At 38.7% G+C, this 20827-nt stretch overlaps 1 protein-coding gene and 1 pseudogene across 1 annotated transcript; one reads left to right on the plus strand and one right to left on the minus strand.

The window, feature by feature from the left end:
- Nucleotides 1-1927: 1927 nt before the first annotated feature.
- LOC118651436 (killer cell lectin-like receptor subfamily F member 2) lies at nucleotides 1928-10699 on the minus strand. The gene is made up of 6 exons (XM_036300600.1): nucleotides 10541-10699; nucleotides 8171-8269; nucleotides 6237-6284; nucleotides 4312-4460; nucleotides 3871-3986; nucleotides 1928-2429 (listed from the first exon to the last, which is right to left on the minus strand). The coding sequence occupies exons 1-6, from the start codon at nucleotides 10626-10628 to the stop codon at nucleotides 2312-2314; spliced, it is 618 nt and encodes a 205-aa protein (XP_036156493.1). The 5' UTR covers nucleotides 10629-10699; the 3' UTR covers nucleotides 1928-2311.
- Nucleotides 10700-19200: 8501 nt separating this feature from the next.
- Nucleotides 19201-20727, plus strand: LOC118650727 (annotated as a pseudogene).
- The last annotated feature ends 100 nt before the right edge of the window (nucleotides 20728-20827 follow it).

Below are 20827 nucleotides of genomic sequence, written 5' to 3' on the forward strand. Positions count from 1 at the left end.
TCAAGTGACAAAAGGAACTAAAAACTCTTGAATGAGCCCAGCCTGTGTAGCTCAGTGGTTGAGCATCGACTTATGAACCAGGAGGTCACAGTTCAATTCCCTGTCAGGGCACATGCCTGGGTTGCAGGCTCGATCCCCAATAGAAGGCAGCCAACCAGTGATCCTCTCTCATCATTAATGTTTCAATCTCTCCCTCTCCCTTCCTCTCTGAAATCAATAAAAATATATTTTTTAAAAAATTGAGTGAATGATTACAGTCAAAACCTCATCAATTCAAGACACAAAATTTCCCATTAAGTGCACAAGTCAAGAAACTTCTATTAGGTACAAACAAAATAACAATAAACAATTACATGCAATGATGGTTATGAAAAGCAATGGATCTATATTAACAGATCAGCCAAGACTTAACAGTTTAAAAGTTAGAGACATATAAGTGTTCTATATATGTAAATATTATAAAACTAGAGGCCCGATGCATGAAATTTCCGGGGGGGGGGGGGGGGCGGTTCCCTCAGTCTGGCCTGCACCCTCTTGCAATCCGGGACCCCTTGGGGATGTCCAACTGATCACCCCTAACTGCCTCTGCCTGCCTGCCTAATTGCCCTTAACTGCTCGCCTGCCTGCCTGATTGCCCCTAATCACCTCTGCCTCGGCCCGCACCACTGCAGCTTCATCTGGAAGGACGTCTGAAATAATGTGCAGAAGATCATTCAGCTGTCCAGTCTAATTAGCATATTATGCTTTTATTATTATAGATACTAACCATGGTAACTTTGATTTTATACTAAAAACAAGGGAAAATCCACCAAGAAGGATCTTAACTCTATAAATAATAATCACTGATAGAATTACAGATTAGAATTACAAAGCTTAAACTATAGAATATAACTGGAATAATGACATTAAAAGTGACCAAACAATAGATTTTTATAAAAATTTAATTTTCCAAGTAAGAGCAAGGAAATAGGATGGCCTTATAACACCTGCCTGGGTATGTCATAAAATTCAAATCCTGCAGAACATTTGAATAATTATAGCAAGTCTGTGTTTGTTATATTGACTTGAGTTTACTTTCCTGCCTAGGTAAGTATCATCTGTGTGCACTCACAAGAAGGAATGTGAGTGTAAGTAAAGAGATAGAGTGATAGAGATTCTGGAGAAAAAGGGAGTAGGTGATAGGGTAAACACATACAAACAAGTCCTTTCTTAATATCTTTAATGAAGCTTAATTCCTTCATTGCAGTTGAAATTTTCTGATAAATGATAAAAGGATGTTTTTATGAACCCCACCCATCATACCTTTTATGTAAAAGCAAATGACTTTAAGTAATCCTGGCAAATGTCATCATATAATCAAGTATGGGCATATTACATCTATGCATCATGTTGCAACCAAGAAAATTTGAAAATAGTAATTTTTAGACAATATTGGGCATTACAGATAGATGTGTTAAATTTGGTTCATAATATAGGTTTTATTTTTATTATTGGTTCATAGTTACAAGTTAATTTTGTTAATTGCTTAGCAATTTAGAGTAACTCATCCATCTTTTTTTTCTTTGAGTCACAGTTAATAGGGTATAAATTCCTGATGATTTAGAATTAACTATACACAACTTCTTGAACTTAAATAACTACCTCACTTATAAGGTGGACACAAACTTTGGTATTTATTTTGTAATATGAATGTGTTTTGAATAAATGAGAGAAAAAATTAGAAACTTTAATTTTTATAGAATTTTAGTTAGAAAACTAAGGGAATATGACAGTTCTCAATATATTTAAAATAAATTTAATTAAAGGAGAATAAATTCTAAAATCACACTAAAAACAAAATTATGTTACTACAAATAGACAGCTTATGCTTACAACATCTCAATACTTTATTACCAGCTGAAAGTTTTATTTCTTTTAGATAAAATTGAAAATAGTCAACCTGGGGTAAAGGCCCACCATGAAGAAAAAAATGTCATATCTGTAGCCTATGTGCCTGGTCTATTATCTTACCAAATGCTTAGAAAGAGTTAGAGATCAAGGAATAGAACACACATGGGGATTAGGCAGGATTAGAAAAAGATTAAATTTAATTATTTTTTAGACATTAAAACAATAAGGAATTCTGTTTTCTTCTCTAAAAATAAATTAATATACTTTTTATTTTGAAGTTTTATTTCTGTACAAAATATTTTAAAAATTTATATTTGATGAAAACGAAGTAAATTTATCTAAAGAAATGGATAGTCACTGTTAACATCCGTACACATTTCTTCCACTTTCTTATTTAAATGCACAGATTTGCTTTTATTGTTCAGACAACATCTCTCTGACAAATGCCATTAAATTTGGAGCCACAGTCTTCAGAATACACTTGATTTCTTGTTGTCACAGCACAGCTCGTGCTATCAGTTGGTCCAATCACTGAAAAACTAGGAGACAAAGGGCAGACTTTAGACAATTTATAATATTTATAATGATGATTGTATTTATTAAAGTCTTCTCCAGCCAAACTTGTACAGGTAACTCCTCAACAGACAAAATGTTGCCAATGATTGTATTTGGGCACTCTTGATTTGCTTGCCGGTCAAGCTCTCTCCTACCCCCTTGAACCTCCAACCAAATGTCTCTCTTATTGGAATAGTATCAGCACTGAAGCTCAAACTCGAAGACTAGAAGCATCCCTGTCTCTTCCTTCCCTCTCTGTTCTTGCCTTAAGTATATCAGCAAGTCCTGGATATTCTATCCCAAGATAAACCCTCATATTTATTCACCTCTAATCCAGGCTACTGGTACCTACCTTTTCCATATCTCTGGTCATGGCTTCTAAATGAACTTCAGTTTCAATTTTGTTTCTATGTATTAATTTTCCATGTGGCAACATAAATACTGTTCTTTAAAAGCTAATTGGATGTTACAATGGAAGTTTTGGTAAAGATGAAACATATTAATGGGAGTTACAAAGCAGTAACAGAGAAAAAAAGAATGACTTTTTAAAGTTAAGTAAAACTGTTTAGATAATGTTAACTTCCTTGTTTAACTTCCATAGTGTAACAGGACTAGGAAAACGTGTATTTAGAATATTTTTGGAGAAAGCTACTTTCTTAACTATGTTTTTAGTTACTGATTCTTGTTTAAAATATAAAAACCAAACACTATTATAACCATCTGCACATCATTTTTGTTAAATAATTAAATTAAAGCTTTAAAAGCAGATGTGTTACCCTAACAATATGTCAGTTTTCAAGTAAAATGAGCCTACATATCTTTTACTAATATTTTCAAATATTACAATCAAAATAAGTCCCAAAAATGTGAATAGTACTGGATGCCTTAGTTTTATATTCATGAAAGACGATGGAGAATAGAAAATAAATATCCAGACTGAAATAACTCTGGCCCCATGGCTTTGCTGCAACTTGCCAGGTCTCAGGTGCTCTAATAGTGTAACGTGCAAAGAAAAGGAGTGCACAGAGGAGAACCGGTGAATGTATCTGACACTTAAGAATGTTAAAGCACTCTTCCATGTGTTACCTTATGTTGTTCACCCAAGAACATTGTGAGGAAAGCTTTGTTCCTCTTTTCATACAGATGAACAAATTTATATTAATAAATTTGGAAGAATTTTCTAAGGGCAGAATTTTAAATTTATACTTTCAGATATCAATTCAAGAAGCATTTCTAACTCTACCATACTTCTCAACATTATTTAATTCCTACCTCTCCCTCCCCCCAAAAAAAGGGGGAGACAGAAAGAAGAAAGGAGAGAAAAATAATTTTTAAAAAAGGCAGGTAAGAAGGAAGAAAGAAAAATCTTGAAACTCAAGGAAAACAGCATCATTACACCATCCCTTTGCTCAAATCACTACTTACTTTTTTGGTTCCACAAGTGGGTGTTCATTTATCCACATCCATTGCTTTCCTGGGGATATAATGTATAATCCAATCCAACTAGGAAATCCAGGTTTTAAACTCTTCTGTATGAATTCCTAGAGACAAAACAGTATATTCACTCATTCATTTATTCAAAAACATGTCAATGCCTTCTATAGAGTACGGTAATGTGCCAGAGTAAGGTACTTGATAAAGAAAATAATTATTTCTTTCATAAATAATAGTGGTTTTTAAATCATAAACAATAGTAATTGTATTAGGGCTCATGGATGTCCAAATCAATGACTATAAACCACCCACACTTTTTTATTTTATTTATTTTATTTTTATTTATTTTTTTATTTTTATTCCACCCACACTTTTTAGAATTGCACCTAGAATTTTTCCTTGGGCACTTAGACCCTGTTTTTGACTCCTCACCAGCTCTTTCAAATTGTGAATCATGGGCAAATGTGCCTGGAGCTTTGAACAATCACGCTGACTCTCATTCCAAGTTTTAGAAAAATTTGAAAACTTGTAACACTTCCCTTCATTCAGCAGCCAGTCATTTGGGCATATATGATTATTTCCTGAAAGAAAATGTATGAAGAAAAAGTTAAGTAAAGTCTACAGTTAATAGAGAAAGTATGAATAGTATCTAATGTGATTGACTGGAAAATAGACCATTACCAATTCACTTTTTGTGATTAAAAGGCGGCTCTATTAGTAGAATAAAAATGAGATTCATTCAGTCGTTTGTGTCTTTCCAGTACTGGGGGCAGGGTTTTGGGTGACAGGGTTTGGGAAGAGCAAAGCTTGTAAAGTCTGACCCCTATAGTTAGAAGAAACAAATGTATAATATTTTGATTGTTTATTATTAACTGAAAAAGTAAAAGCCCATCCATTATTTGATTCTAATTCCTTACTCTCAAGGTTTCTTTACAACTGGCACTTCATTTCTCTGAGATTACTCACACCACCATTGCTTACTCCATTGCACTGGATACATGCTAGCATATCCTCCTGTGTTTTCCCTTTATACTGTTCCCTTAGCCTTCAATAGTTTTCCCTTCATTTGCATAATCTAAATCAGTGGTTCCCAACCTATTTTTGGCCATGCATCACCTAAGCATCTCTAAAATCCTGATCCCCCCTCGGCCCCATGACATATCATTCTTATTATTCAAAAGTGAACTCCTATTCACATGGAGGAAGACTAAAAGGCCTTTAACTTGTCTAAACAAGCTTCCAAAGAACATGGCATCCATGAAAGAGAAAAATAAAAGAACAAAAGGACAGTTGAAGTACTGAAGAAGAAATCACTAAGAAATTATTAAAAAAAAATGAAGTGATATTAAAAAATAGCAAATAAAGTTTCAAACATACAATAGAGAACTGAAATGCATAAATATGTCACAATATATGTTTATATACTGTATATGAGGATCCTAGAACCATAAGAAATGCAAAAATTTCTCTGTTAATAACTCATTCTCGAATTGCCCCCCTTAAAAATTAAATTGCCCCCCTGTGGGGCGTGTGCCCCACATTGGCAACCACTGCTCTAAATTAACTTATCTCTTAATGTTCAATTGTACTTCCACTTCAAAAACAAAGCCTTTATATGTGGTGTATATACACAAAGGAATATTATGCAGTAATTATAGAGAATGAAATCTTGCCATTTGTGACAACATGAATGGATACAGAGGATATTATGCTAAGTTAAATAAGTCAGGCAGAGAAAAACCAATATTGTATGGTTTCACTTATATGTAGAATCTAAAATCAAAATAAAACAAAACTAAACTCATAGAAACAGACCAAAGGGATGGTTACCAAAAGGGAGGAGGTGGGTAGATGGGTGAAAAGGGGAAAGGAAATTTAATAAAAAATATTGTGATAGGTTTTCAAGGTGACAGATGATTACTAGAATTAGCAGGGTGACCACATTGTAAGGCATAAAAATGTTGACTTAACCAGCCATATTTTCGGCCACCTTGAAGACATAACATTTAGGTATCATTTAGCAAAGGATGGATAATCTGTTTTACTAAAATCTACTGATTTAAATGTTAGTGTTTCTAAAATGTACTTTTACAGCAACATCTGGACTAGTGTTAGACCAAATATTGGATATCATGCATGGCCAGGTCAGGTTGACACCCAAAATTAACCATTACAGCTGATTTAAACTATACTAAATATTCTATGACATAGTTATCATATCACCATTTGAAAGTTTTAAAAAAAAACTTGATATTTAATTTGCCTAAATTTATATGACCAGTTGGTTGAAACTTCTTGATTCAAACATAGAGAAGCACATTACAGACGAAACCAACCAGACAACAAACAAGCGTTACCTGCTAGGCTGCTGATGTTTACATTCTGTGAGAAATCCATTTTTTTATCTGTACTCAGTGCAAAGAAAAAATATAATGAGTAACACTTAATAAATAGCAATTTAGGTATATGAGAATAAAAATGCTAACATAAGATAAAAGACATGCAAATAAAAACTGAAAGTCCTTATCTTATACTAGGCTTCTATTCCTCTCCTTCCCCAGAATTAGCCATTTTTTAATCATATTTTTTTTTATTCCTTTGAGTGCTAATCACAATTCTAAATATTGCATTCATTCCTTTTTTTAATTGTTGACACTATTATAGATGCCCCCCACCCCCCCCCCCCTTCGCCCACCTCCACCCGAGTTTCCTTTTCTCCACATCCTGGCCAGTACTTGTTGTTTGTTGATATATTAATGATAGCTATTCTGGCAGGTTTGAGGTTGTATCTCATTGTGGATTTAATTTACATCTTTCTACTGATTAGTGACATTGAGCAATTTTTCATGTCTGTTGGCCGTCTGTGTGTCCTCTTTGAAGAAGTGTTTATTCAGGACCTTTGCCCATTTTTTAATTGGATTATCTGAAAATATAATCCATACTCACTTGAAAAGTTCCTGGTGTTAAGTTGCATAAATTCTTTGTGTACTTTGGAAATTAATCCCTTATCAGATATATCACTGGCAAATATGTCCTCCCATGCAGTGGGGTCCTTTTCATTTTGTTGATGGTTTCTTTTGCGGTGGTGAAGCTTTTTAGTCAAATTTGTTTATTTTTCCCTTTGTTTCCTTTGCCCTAGGAGATGTATTGGTAACAATATTGCTGAGAGATGTCTGAGATTTACTGCCTATGTATTTTCTAGAATTTTTTATGGTTTCACAGCTTACATTTAAGTCTTTTGTCCATTTTTATTTATTATTGTGTATGGTGTAATTTGATGGTCTAGTTTCATTTTTTGCACCTTTCTGCCCAATTTTCCAAACACCATTTATTGAAGAGACTTTCTTGATTCCTATGTATGCTCTTGCCTCCTTTACTTGTATACATGTATATAAGCCAAACCAATGGACATGGACAACAGGGGGATGGGAGCATGAGTGTGCGGGGCGGGGGAGGGGGGAGGTTGGGGGTTAATGGGGGGGATGAGGACACATTTGTAATACCTTAACTAATAATAAAAAAAATAAAAATAAAAATAAATAAATAAAAACTAATTGACCATAAGGCGTGGGTTTATTTCTGGGCTCTCCGTTCTGTTCCATTGATCTATATGCCTGTTCTTATGCTAGTATCAGGCTGTTTTAATTACATTTGCCTTGTAGTATAGTTTGATATTACATATTGTGATACCTCCAACGTGTGTTTTTCCTTCTCAAGATTGATGAGGCTATTCTTAAACCTCATACCTACTTTTTTTGTATATTATTTTTTGTTATTTCTTCTTATTCCAGAAACTCCCATTTTATGATATCAAGTGTCTTCAGCTTCTCAGTTGCATTATCTAGAAAACTGTAGAAACCATGCATCTATGCATTGGTCTGGTTGGTTTTTAAAAGATTGAACACGTAATACACAGATTGAGTACCACTTAAGGGTGGGGGGAGATGCAGAAGTCCACCTAAAAGGGTTTTCAAATACTCCCCCCTTGTTTTAACTAGCACATTAATACACTTAAATTATTGTTTTTCAAAGTAATACGAATAAGCACATAATAAGTCAACTTTTCACTGGAAGTTTTTTTTTTTTTAAAGATGCAGAATAAATGCTTATATTATACTTGAGTGTTTCTTAATTTTTATTAAATTTAAAATAATTTTGTAACATGACATATGGCTAGAAAGTTTAATTTACCAATTTTGGACTATAATGTGGAGCTGGTCTTGATATTAATAAAATTAAAGATCAGTTTATCTACTAAAGTAGCAGAAATAAATAAAAACTCCATACTCACTTGAAAAGTTCAGGCCAATCACTGTCATTAGGTAAATAAGGATCCCGATGCATCCAAATACTACCAAAATGCCATAATAATGTACATGCAGGGCAAAATCTGCAATATTGATTTGTTTTTTCATTAATTTTAGAACTCTTGTGATAACTCACTTTAAACACATTTTCCTGTCTTTGTTAATTGTTTGGTGATATTTTTTATAACTTAGCATTATTTATTAAATTGTATGTTATATAAATATATACAATTTATAATGTATAGTATTATGTGTATTACATATTACTATATAAATATAACTATATAAAATTTGTATTGTATATATAACATTATAAATAATATAACTATATCTTTTATATTCTTTATATTACACCGGATACTATGTAGTATATACTGTATAAATAATATATAATACATATTCTATATTTCATATATTACATATAGAAAAATAGAAATTATATATAATATGTGATTTTGTACTGTATGTATATTGCTATTATAAATGGAACTCTTTCTTAATTTCATTTTTGGATTGTTCAGTGCCAAGTGTATATATGTTATGGGTATTATTTATTTTAATGGCTCACTTTAGGAAAGAGAAGAAAGAAAGGAACATTATTGAAGTCCTATTAGGGTCCAGTCACTGTAGTGGGAATAGTCACATGTAATCTCACCTTTACATATGATATATTATATATCCCTGGTTTTGAATTTTCAGACAGGAATCAGTGTCAGCCTAAGCAATGTAGATCTCTAATCAATGCTGCGTATACGGAACGTTGGCATGGTACTACTTTGGATCAGAGTTGGCAGGAATTATCTCTTTAAAGAGGAATAAATGAGGAACCTCCAGAGAATTTAGAATATTATTTAACATAACTATAGGAGTATTATTTCAATCTAGAAGCATTCTAGCCAATTTTCCTTGCTAGTGGCCAAAGAGAAAGTCAAGTAATTTGATACTCAGGTAATTACTCCCCAATATGTATTGGCTTATAAATAAGCATGCGCTTAATTTCATCACCATAGTCATACATTTCACAAATAGTTCTAAGTCAGTGATTTTCAACCGATGTGCCACAGAAATTTTTAAAATATGCAATATCTGACTATTTACTAGTCAGGGGACTTACCTCTTTTCCCTTAGATTGTCAAATTAAAAAATGACAAAAAACATTTTTTGTTGTGCCGCAGAATTTTAGTAATTGGTTTATGCGTGCCATAAGATGAAAAAGTTGAAAATCACTATTCTAGGTTGTAATAAAAGAGTGTGGTGAAAAAGGTTGAGAATCACTGTTCTAGGTTATAATAAAAGTCATAATAAAAGAGTGCTCTTTCTCAAATCTGGATGTATCTGGATGCTTCATTTCAATTGATTTCAATGGACTTAGTGTATCCCTTTATATCTATAATACATAGTTATAAGATGTGCTGTATGTTGTAAAACTTTTGAAATTTACTACTCAATTGTCTGTATTTCAAAATAAATCCCAAGTAAGTTTCTTTTTCTTTTCTTTTTTTTTCTGGCCTGTGGATATTTCTTCACTCAGGCAAAAGTAGAAAGACCTCTACTTAGCTAAAAACCCTCAAAATATATTTCTGCACATTATGACGGAATACCTATCCTAGGCACATTTATCTGCAGTTAGCTGGTTCCATGCTTACCAGGAAGGGAAATTTTAAACTCATTGCCAAATCAATATGTTGTATATTAAACTCATCTATAAAACCTGTAACAGATCTGAAAACAAAACAACCTTGACCAGATACAGCAATCCTAAACAGCAAAGATTAATATTTTCATTTATTTTGCCCTCTCTCCTTCCCAATGGATTATTCTGCCAGTCCCATGGCTCTTTTTAGAAGATTAATAAAATACAACATGTATATACAAAAATGTCTTTTAAAGCTGTATAACGCTATAGGACCTCTGTTACTCGCACCCTCAGCACTAGATTTTTACCTCTGAGTATAATAAGCATCTTCATACAGATATCATACCCAAGAATTTGCCTTCAAGAATCTTATGTTTTGTAGGAAGAATAATTTTTATGAAAATGCTAACTTTGACCTTTTACTTGAAAGTTACCTTTGCATTCTTATTATACCACACTGAGAAGATTATACATTATCCTATTAGCATTTCGATGGCCCCGTGGCTACAAAAGTACTGTGGGAGTTTTTTGTTTATTTTTTTATTGTTGATGCTCAAATAAGTCTAAATAACCTATCTAAAGCAACATATGACCATTTTGTAAAATCCCAGAATATAGTTAATTTTAATACTTTAAAATTATTCAAGGATAAATGACTTCCTAAGAGAATAATGCAATTTTAAATTGGAGTCTGAGTGAGAAATAACAATATTCCTACCTTTAGATCTCTGCTGGGATTTGAAGCGATCCTTGAAATTCAGCTTCATGTAACCATCTTCAGTCTCCATCTCCTCAAATATTTTCATGTGATATTACCCAGAAAATAGTAAAAGAAAATAGAGAATAGTTTCAGCCTTGGATGGATATTCCTGCTAGCACGATGTACCAAAGACTAAAAGGAAGTCCAAAAATAGTCTGACCACACAGGATGTGTTGGTGAATGAAAATGGATAGACATGTTAATTTCTGAGTAAAATTCTGTTTGCTGCAAAGTAAAAGTGGATATTTTGCTTCGTTCTTTTCAATAAATATTTATTGGACCCTTACTATGTACCAGTCATTTGTGTGCAGTATATTAGGAAAAAAATGAAGAAGACAAACTGTCTATCTTTATATTCTAATGAGAAATAAATATATAAATACTAAACAAAACTAGTGCTTGGCTAGATAAGAATAAAACTTTTAAAGGTTACTATCTTTACCACACGTCAGTGTTGCGCATGCATACACAGAGGAAATTAGCACTTTTTAGTGGCGATTGGTAAATCACAGGCCAGCGGTGAGGAGCATAGAATGAGGACACGAGGAAAGGTAATATCAGGCCTACATTCAATCAGTTGTCATAACAGTTATTTTAAATAATTGTCCAAAATCCCTAAGAGAGGTATGGCTATGATGGTCTGAGGTGACTCTCCAAGAAATGATCAGTGTAAAGGCAATGGTAAATTGAATACAAGGGAGATGAATCCAACATACTATGACATCCTTGTGCTACTACAGTAGATCTGTGGGCAGGAAGTCAAATTCATTATTGGATTAAGAGTATATCTTATTAAAACCCACTGTTGCCCTCTTCAATATGATAGTCACAATGTAATCTGCCACCAAGCTAGCCTGCTGTCCCTCTCAGAATTGGTATCTTATCTGGGACACAGATTTGGCCATTGTATTTCACATATTGGGCACTCAGTTCCAGGGCATCCTTGGGTAGTAGAAGACAACTCTGTTGATCCCATGCATAGGACTCATTTCAGTTGCATGGCCATTCTGTATTAGTCCATTGATCAAACATCAGGGTGTCTGGAGAAAGAGGCTTCCTGATGCCCACACCACATACCATTCTGTCTACCTGATTACTCAAAGTCTCCTCCTCAACTCTGGTTATCAAAAATTAGGGGTATTTACATAGGAATTAATTTAATAATCTGTGTTCATTCTGAATAATCCCTATGCATACTTCTCCCCCAAATCTCTTTGTCACTCATGTTCTAGTTTTGTTCTTTTTGAGTTCTTGACCAGCCAATGAACCCGTTAATCTCTGAATATGAGTCATTTTAGATTTATATTGCTAGATACTCATCTTTCCTGCTAGATGAACAGCCAGATATATCACCCAAATGTCTGTTTAACTCAAAGATTTAATTTAACTCCACTTGTATTTCAAGGGAACCCCCTGAATGGGACTATAATGTGGAATCTATTTTTAACAGTCATACATTTTACATTCAGTGATAAAACTTTTCTTTTTACTTCTCCACTATGTGATCATATGGAACCCTTTCCCTCTCCTGCACCAAGTATATGTACATGGTTCAGGAGAAGAGAGAAAATTAATACAGAAATATACCATGGGAGTTTGAGCCATCTGCTCCTGCAGTTTACCTTTTTGGAATTGCTCAGGCCTAGCCTCCAATATGCTCCTTTTGAGTTTATGATAGAATGCTGCTGTACATTTTAAATTTTAGGATCTAGTAGGCCAAATTGGTCCCATGAGGTCATATTCTTGGTGAACAAATATCATACTAAAGTTACAGACTCTTTACTGCTTATTCTTCACCAGGTACAATTAGCATAATGTCATTAATGTAATGAGTCTATTCTTTATAATAGCTATATCATGTTCTGAGATATGTCAAAATGATCTAGTTCTCACTAAAATATCTTATGGCAGAAATCAGGAGAACTGACATATACCTGGGCAAAACAGTAAAGAAGTATTCTAATGAAATTCCATGAAAAGATTGTCTGCAAATGGTGGAAAATATCTGTAATACATGTATCTGACAAAATGATTGTTTCTATATTATTTATACACGAGAGGCCCAATGCATGAAAATTTGTGCAAGAGTAGGCCTTCCTTCCTCCAGCTGCCAGCACCAGCTTCCCTCCGGCACCCGGGACCCTGGCTGGCTCCCCTCTTGTCCCGGTTTCATCAGGAAGGACGTCTGGAATGATGTCCGGAAGACGTCAGGTCTAATTAGCATATTACCCTGTTATTATTATAAACTAGATGCCAGGTGCACGAAATTCGTGCACTAGGGGGTGGGGTTCCCTCAGCCCAGCCTGCCCCTCTCACAGTCTGGGAACCCTCAGTGGATGTCCTACTGATGGCCACAGTCTGGCAGCAGAGGCTCGGAGCAGGCATCCCGTGTGTGTGTGTGTGTGTGTGTCTGTCTGCTAGGGCCTGCCCCCAGCCATGCCACGTAGGCTCGAAGTAGTTGCCGTGTGTGTGTGTGTGTGTGTGTGTGTGTGTGTGTGTGTGTGTCCCACTGGGGGTCTGAGCCACATTGGAGGCTCAGAGCAGGCACTGTGTGTGTGTGTGTGTGTGTGTGTGTGTGTGTGTGTATGTGTGTGTGTCTGCTGGGGGCCTGCCCCCAGCCACACCATGGAGGCTTGGAGCAGGAGCCCCTCTGTGTTGATCTCTCAGGTTCCTGGCCTCTACTGCATGTTGTACTCTCCCTTAAGCTATGGCCAGGATGGAGGTGCTGCTTGCAAGCAGGGCCTTCCTGCTCCCAGATTGCCATGGCGACCGGGGAGCAGGCCCAGCTGGGGGCTGACCACAGGCCAGGCTTTTCTGCTCCCGGATCAGGTCCAGCTGGGGGCTGCCTATAGACCGCACTTTTCTACTTACCAATGGCCGGATCACCACAGCGACCCAGGGCCCAGTGGCACTTTCATGCTCTCCAATAGTCATAGGGTCCAAGCTGGGGGCGGGACTTAGCAGTGTGGGGCTTAGGCGGCATGGGGGTCCCAGCTGGGGGCTCAGGTGGCACACAGGGGTCCCGGCTGGGGGCAGGGCTTATGCCCCGCTGCCCAGGGCTGCACATGGGGCCCGGATGGCAACTCGGGCTGTCCTGCCCTGCCTGTAATATAAGGATAGAGGCCTGGTGCATGGGTGGGAGCCAGCTGGTTTGCCCTGAAGAGTGTCCCAGATTAGGGTGGGGGTCCCACTTGGGTGCCTGGCCAGCCTGGATGACGGGCTGATGGCTGTTTGCAGCTGGTCACACCCCCTACAGGGTGGGGGTCCCCACTGGGTGCCTGGCCAGTCTGGGTGAGGGCCTGAGAGCCGTTTTCAAGCTGGAGGGCAACTTAAGCTCCCAGCCTCTCCTTTTTTTCTTTTTTTTTATTCTGGGATTTATTTACCTTCTATAGCTGTCACTGGAGCTGAGAGCTGGCTCCAGCTCTGAGGGCTGAAAGCAGGTTCTGGGTCTGTTTGGCTTCTATAATTGAAACTCTGTTGCCATCACAGAAGCTCTAAGCTCTGAGGCCGAAGCTGGCTGAAAGCAGGTTTCTAGGTTTGTTTGGCTTCTATAATTGAAACTCTGTTGCCATCACTGTAGCTCTAAGCTCTGAGGCCGAAGCTGGCTGAAAGCAGGTCTCTGGAGCTTGTTTAGCTTCTATAATTGCAACATAGTTGCTTAGAGTGCAGCTCAGAGGCTGGCAGCGGCAAGCCGGGAACATTGGCTTCCTCCATCACTGGAGTAAGCAAGCCTCCTGTTTGCTTCAGCTGGGTGGCTGCTGGCCGCCATCTTGGTTGGCAGTTAATTTGCATATCCTGCTGATTAGCCAATGAGAAGGGTGTCTCTCTCTCTCTCTCTCTCTCTCTCTCTATATATATATATATATATATATATATATATTAGAACTCAAGACAAATAATACTAATAATTGGCAAAATATTTAAATAGAGACTTCACAACACTATATATATATATATATATATATATATATATATATATATATATTAATTGGCATAAGCCCATGAGAATGCTCAACAGATCATTAAAAATGTGCAAATTAGCCGAAACCGGTTTGGCTCAGTGGATAGAGCGTCGGCCTGCGGACTGAAGGGCCCCAGGTTCAATTCCGGTCAAGGGCATGTACCTGGGTTGCGGGCACTTCCCCAGTGGGGGATGTGCAGGAGGCAGCTGATCGATGTTTCTCTCTCATCGATGTTTCTAACTCTCTATCTCTCTCCCTTCTCTCTGTAAAAAATCAATAACATATATTTTAAAAAATAAAAATAAAAATAAAATAAAAAATAAATAAAAATGTGCAAATTAAACTACATGTAGATATCATCGTATAACTACTTGAGTAGTTAAAATGTAAGACTTACCATATCAAATATTGCTATTGATGTGGAGCAACTGGGACTATTCTACATTAATGATGGGAATGGTACAACCTCTGGACAATGTTATATGTTTATGAAATTAAACATATATTTCCTTTTTAAACACAGCTTTATTTGAATATAATTTATATACAGAAAACTGCACATATTTAATGTGTGCAGTTTGATGAGTTTGGACATATGCAAACACCCATGATAGCAGCACCACAGTCAAGGTAATAGACATACCTATCACCTCACAGATTGCATGTTAATCACAAAAATAGAGGGGAAGCAAAAAAAAAAAATTCCTCTATATAACCTAACAATTCTACTCCAACCTATTTCCGCAAAAGATTTGAAAATAAATGTCTACAGAAAGACTTTAACATAAATATTTACGCTGGTTTTATTAATGTCAGCCAAAAATTGGAAACAACCCAATGGGGTAATGGATAAACAAATTATTATATATCCACATAATGAAATATTACTCAACAATAAAAGGAATGAACTGTTGCTCTATGTAACAAGGTGGATGAAACTCGAAGGCATTATACTGAGCAAAAAACAGGCTTTCAAGAGTGCGTACTATGTGGTTCCATTGATGTAAAATTCTAAAAGCAGCAAAATTCATCTCCATTGATAGTAGATTAATGGCTGGCTGATTCCAAAGATAGGAGAGGAACTGCAAAGGTACATCAGGGGTTATATTCTGGTGATGCAAATGTTTTATATTTCCACTCAAATTTTTGTTTGACTATTTTTCCTTTAGCAAAAAAACTAAATTTCACTCAACCATGATAGTGCAATTTCTCTATATGCTCATAATTATGCACTCTTAGTTTTATGACTAGAATATTTTGGTGATGACACAGGTAGAATATAGTTTCCCAACAAACTTTTAGTCTTCTTTCTGTCCTCAGGTGGAAGCAACAATTCTGTAATTTGTTCTTTTCTTCTGTATTTTACCTTGCATAATTTTGTTTTGGGTGATGACAGAATTGACCAGTCCTATTCATTTGGAAGAACCCAAAAGAGTTTAATGCTGCATTTCTTATTCTCATCACTTTTTCTTTCTATTTTTTTGTACTCTTTCCTCTGGTCTCATTTTATTTTCCCCTCAGAGTGTCCCAGTCAGAACAAACACTATTCTACTCTTGAAGCAGCTTACGGGGACATCAGCTATTTCCCTTTAGTTTTCTGCCTTTTATGTATAATACAGCATCTATACGGTTGAGGAGGGATATAAAATAATTTGTGCCGGGATCCAACCCCAGCAGGTCCAGGGGTCCCCAAAGGTGTGGACGGAGTCGGCGAAGAAGGAAGGACACGGAGACAGCGTTCAGTTGATCAGCAGCCTAGCCAGGATCTCTAGCCAAGTTCTGGTCTGGATCTCCAGCAAAGTTCTGGTTCAGATCTCCAACCAGGTTCTGTGTCCATGTTCTCTTGCTAGGTTCTCCAGGTTCTCCAGCCAGGTTCTGTAGCCATGTTCCCTCGCTAGGTTCTCCATCCAGGTTCTGTCCAGGTTCTTCAGCCAGGTTCAGTCACCAAGTTCTAGTCAGGTTCTCTTGCCAATTTCTGTAGTCAGGTTCAGTCCAGGATCTTTTGCCATGTTCTCTCCAGCGAAGTTCTTCTGTCTGTAGGTTCTGTGTAGGTTCTGTCTTCTAAGTTCTGTCTTCTAAGTTCTGTCTGTAGGTTCTGTCTTCTGAGTTCTGTGTTCTAAGTTCTGTGTTGTTACATCTGTATTTATACCAGTTGATTCCAATCCTATCAATCTATTACAAAGGTTAGGGCGTTTCTTATCTCCATTCCAGGGAGTAAAGATTATGCAGCTTAAGCATGATTGTTCATAGTTAAAGTGATTAATTACCCACCTGGCACTTAATTAAGAGGTTTTATTCCCTCCCTAGCTTCAGGGGAAAATCCCTACCTGGGGAAACAACCTTTCTCAGAGACCTTGGTTAAAACACATAGTGCCAAGAAGGTGAGCAAACATATTAAGAATAGTATGCCATATATGCCAGGTCCCTTGAAACAGCAAGCATGGACCGGCTCCCAGCAAATTTGATAACTCTGATGGGGACAGGTTTAAAAATAAAATTGTGACCTGATAACCTAACAGTAGCATAACTATCATCTTGAATATTCATGACTCCATTCTGAGTACTTTTTAACTACCTATTTCTTTTTCTCCCTTTGTGTTTTCCCTTTGTTTTTCTCCCTTTGTGTGTGTGTTTGTGCGCACAGATATGCACATGATATTTGAGTTCGAAAGAGAAAGTGGTTTTTGTTTTTGTTTCAGTAGTCAGTTGAAAGCATAGCTTTCTGGTTTTTTTTGCTTTCAACACTTTTAAGATAGACTTTCTTTTTTTTTTTCTTTTTCTTTTTTTTTTTTTATTGCTTAAAGTATTACAAAGGGTATTACATATGTGTCCTTTTTTCCCCCCTCGCCCTTGACAGTCCCCTAGCTTCCCCTACCCCCCTCTGTCTTATGTCCATTGGTTATGCTTATATGCATGCATACAAGTAAGATGGACTTTCTTAACACGTGGTAATTAAGTGGTAATGTCTTAAAGCAGTGGTTCTCAACCTTCCTAATTCCGTGACCCTTTAATACAGTTCCTCATGTTGTGGTGACCTCCAAACATGCAATTATTTTCATTGCTACTTCATAACTGTAATTTTGCTACTGTTATGAATCGTAATGTAAATATCTGATATGCAGGATGTATTTGCATTGTTACAAATTGAACATAATTAAAGCATAGTGATTAATCACACAAACAATATCCTATCTAATAAAAGAGAAACATGGTAATTGGCGTACGACCGCTACCCTTCTCATTGGCTAATCAGCGAGATATGCAAATTAACTGCCAGCCAAGAAGGCGGCCCGCAGCCAGGCAGCTTGAAAGTAAGATGAGGCTTGCTTGCTTCAGTGACGGAGGACTCCAACGTTCCCCGCCTGCCACTGCAGGCCTCTGAGCTGCAAGCAACTATGTAACAAACATAGAAACTAAAACAAAACCCCAGAAACCTGCCGGGCTTCAGCCAGCAGGATCACAACATTGTAAACAAAGGCCAGAAACCTATTTTCAGCAGCGGAGACCTAAGAGCTGGAGCCAAGCCTCAAAGCTAAAGCTGGCCCAGAATAAAAAAAAAAAGACAGAAAAAAAGGAGCGGTTGGGAGCTTCAGTCACCCCCAGCCAGAAAACAGCCCTCAGCTCCTCACCCAGGCTGGCCAGGCACCCCAGTGGGGACCCCACCCTGATCCAGGACACCCTTCAGGGCAAACCAGCCGGCACCCACCCATGCACCAGGCCTCTACCCTATATAGTAAAAGGATAATATGCCTCCCAGCACCGGGATCAGCATGACAGGGGGCAGTGCCCAAACCCCCTGATTGCCTTGCGGCCCTGTGTGTGACAGGGTGTGGCGCCCCAACCCCCCCTCCCCCCACAGGCCCTGCTCTGTGTGTGACGGGGTAGAGCCATAACCTCCCCGTCGGCCCTGCCCTGAGTGTGAGAGTGGCAGCACCCCAACCCCCTGATGGGCCCTGCTCTGTGTGTGACAGGATACAGAGCCCAACCCCCCTGATGGGCCCTGCTCTGTGAGTGACAGGGGGAAATGCCCCAACCCCCTGATTGGCCCTGTTCTGTGCATGACGGGGTGGCGCCGAAACCTCCCCATAGACCCTGCCTTGAGTATGACAGGGGATGGTGCCCCAACCCCCCCAATCAGCCCTACCCTGAGCGTGACTGAGGTTGGAATCACAACCTCCCGATCATCCTGCTCTGTGTATGACACGGGGGCGGCACCCCAACTCCCCAATCGGCCCTGCTCTGAGCCCGACCAGGGGCTGCACCTAGGGATTGGGCCTGCCCTCTGCCACCCAGGAGCAGGCCTAAGCCAGCAGGTCGTTATCTCCCGAGGGGTCCCAGACTGCGAGAGGGCACAGACCGGGCTGAGGGACCCCCCTCTCCCCTGAGTGCACAAATTTTTGTGCACCGGGCCTCTAGTGTAATTATATATGTGTTTTCCAACGGTCTTAGGCGACCCCTGTGAAAGGGTCGTTCGACCCCCAAAGGGGTCACGACCCACAGGTTGAGAACCACTGCCTTAAAGCATGCTTCAGTATTTTTATCACCCATGGTTCTGGAAGGACACTAGTTACTTACCACTCTTGGGAGAATTGAAAAACTTTACAATATAGTTCAGATGTGGATTCTGTATGGAGCAGTAAGAATATGTGAGTTCCCATGGCTGCCCGGGAGAGGAGGGCCTCCCCAGCAGTGCCAGGCGCCCCCAGCAGGTGGAAGGCATCAGTAACATCTGTGGTCAGGCCTTTTGCCAAGTTTGGGAGGCACCTGCCCAGAAATATGGTCCTGCAGGCCACTCTGCCACTGCTCTTTATTCTGCTGCATCTAAGCAGAATAAACTGGAACCGGTAGGAAAGGAATTGTTGAGAGTAGCACACAGAAACACAAAACGGCTGCTTCAGTTATGACTCCCTAACGTAACGTGTTCTATTCAAGTGCAAACCCTAAATGACATGACCTCCAAAGAGAGCTTTCTCTCCCCTCACAACCAACCTGGGTCAATTTGCCTGCTGAAAATGGCTGCTAGGACAATGCCCCAGGAGTCATTTCTGCCTTTCTTCCATGATGAGTGTCTACCATGGCGCAGCACCTCGTACAGTGACCTCTGAGTCTCCTTTAGATGAAGCCACTCATTCTGAATCAAAACATGGCCCTGAAGAGCTTCCTAAGGAAAAGCCAAATATTGAAATTGGAAGTTAAGATTGATCCATCAACTGTGGGCGGAACTGTTGCCGAAGGAAATAGGATTATTTCCATGGTATGTGAGGGAAAGCATTTCAGGGATTCACACATAGGAAGATGAGAGATATAGTGGCAAGATTCATTGGAATGAAAACAAAGGACTCCGTGCCCAATGTCCTATCTAAGACCAGGTGGCTTAGTTCCATCTCACTGAGAAAAAGTCCAGCCTCTGGGGCCACAGGGCCAAAGCTGCCCCACCAAGCCCATGAGGAGGGCCCGGGCCCAGAGCAGCTATGCCATTAACCCAGTATCCGAGGCATCCAGAGTCCAGAACAGCCTCTGTTCCCATCCTGCCCATGTGGCTGCTAGAGAGAGAGAGAGAGAGAGAGAGAGAGAGAGAGAGAGAGAGAGAGAGAGAGAGAGAGAGAGAGAGAGAGAGAGAGAGAGAGAGAGAGAGAGAGAGCCTGAACCTCGGGCCTTTGTTAAGCTTTGATCATATTTCCTTGGGTTTGGGAGAGAGCAGGCTTTCTTTCAAACTATCCAACCCTTTTCCTGGATCTTCTGGGGTTCGATGACTTTATCTGCTCCCCCCTTCCCCCCACCCACCCCCAGATATTCCCAGGCTAAACTCTTCCCCTTTATAGTTGCCATTTTGGCTCCTACTTCATCTGCCTCAGCAGAGGAATTTCCCCCTCATTGTTTACCCCTCTCCCTGGGGAGAGTGGAAAGCCAGCCTTTCCTACCTGCTGGCCTAGGGCAGAGGATGCAGCTGCTCCCTAGGGTGTCGGTGAAGCTGCCTCTTCCCAGTTAATCAGGCTTAATGTCTGATTCCGTTTGCCCTCTTCCTTTGTTAATAACCTAACTAACTACTGTCACAGATTTGGTGTCCGTATCAGAGAGAAATATGTTGGTACCTTTGCCAAAAACAAGATTCAGAAGCTGAAGAGGTTTTATGAAAGTGTTGATTTTCTGTCAGTGAAAACTCTTAAACTTGGAGAGAAATAAAATGCTTCCTGACCAGAACACACCACACACACACACACACACACACACACACACACACACACACACACACGACTTTTTTTTCTTTTCTTTTTAAATCTTT

Source organism: Myotis myotis, unplaced genomic scaffold (assembly GCF_014108235.1).
Source record: "Myotis myotis isolate mMyoMyo1 unplaced genomic scaffold, mMyoMyo1.p scaffold_m19_p_3, whole genome shotgun sequence".
Classification (NCBI taxonomy): Eukaryota; Metazoa; Chordata; class Mammalia; order Chiroptera; family Vespertilionidae; genus Myotis; species Myotis myotis.

Bases quoted from the DNA above. Each gene is read 5' to 3' on its own strand.
- LOC118651436 (XM_036300600.1), bottom strand. From the start codon at position 10,628: ATGAAAATATTTGAGGAGATGGAGACTGAAGATGGTTACATGAAGCTG. The intron at 4,461-6,236 runs GTAACGCTTGTT...ATTTTCTTTCAG, and splicing joins AAACATCAGCAGCCTAGCAG to GAAATAATCATATATGCCCA. The intron at 2,430-3,870 runs GTAAGTAGTGAT...TTTGTCTCCTAG, and splicing joins CCACTTGTGGAACCAAAAAA to TTTTTCAGTGATTGGACCAA.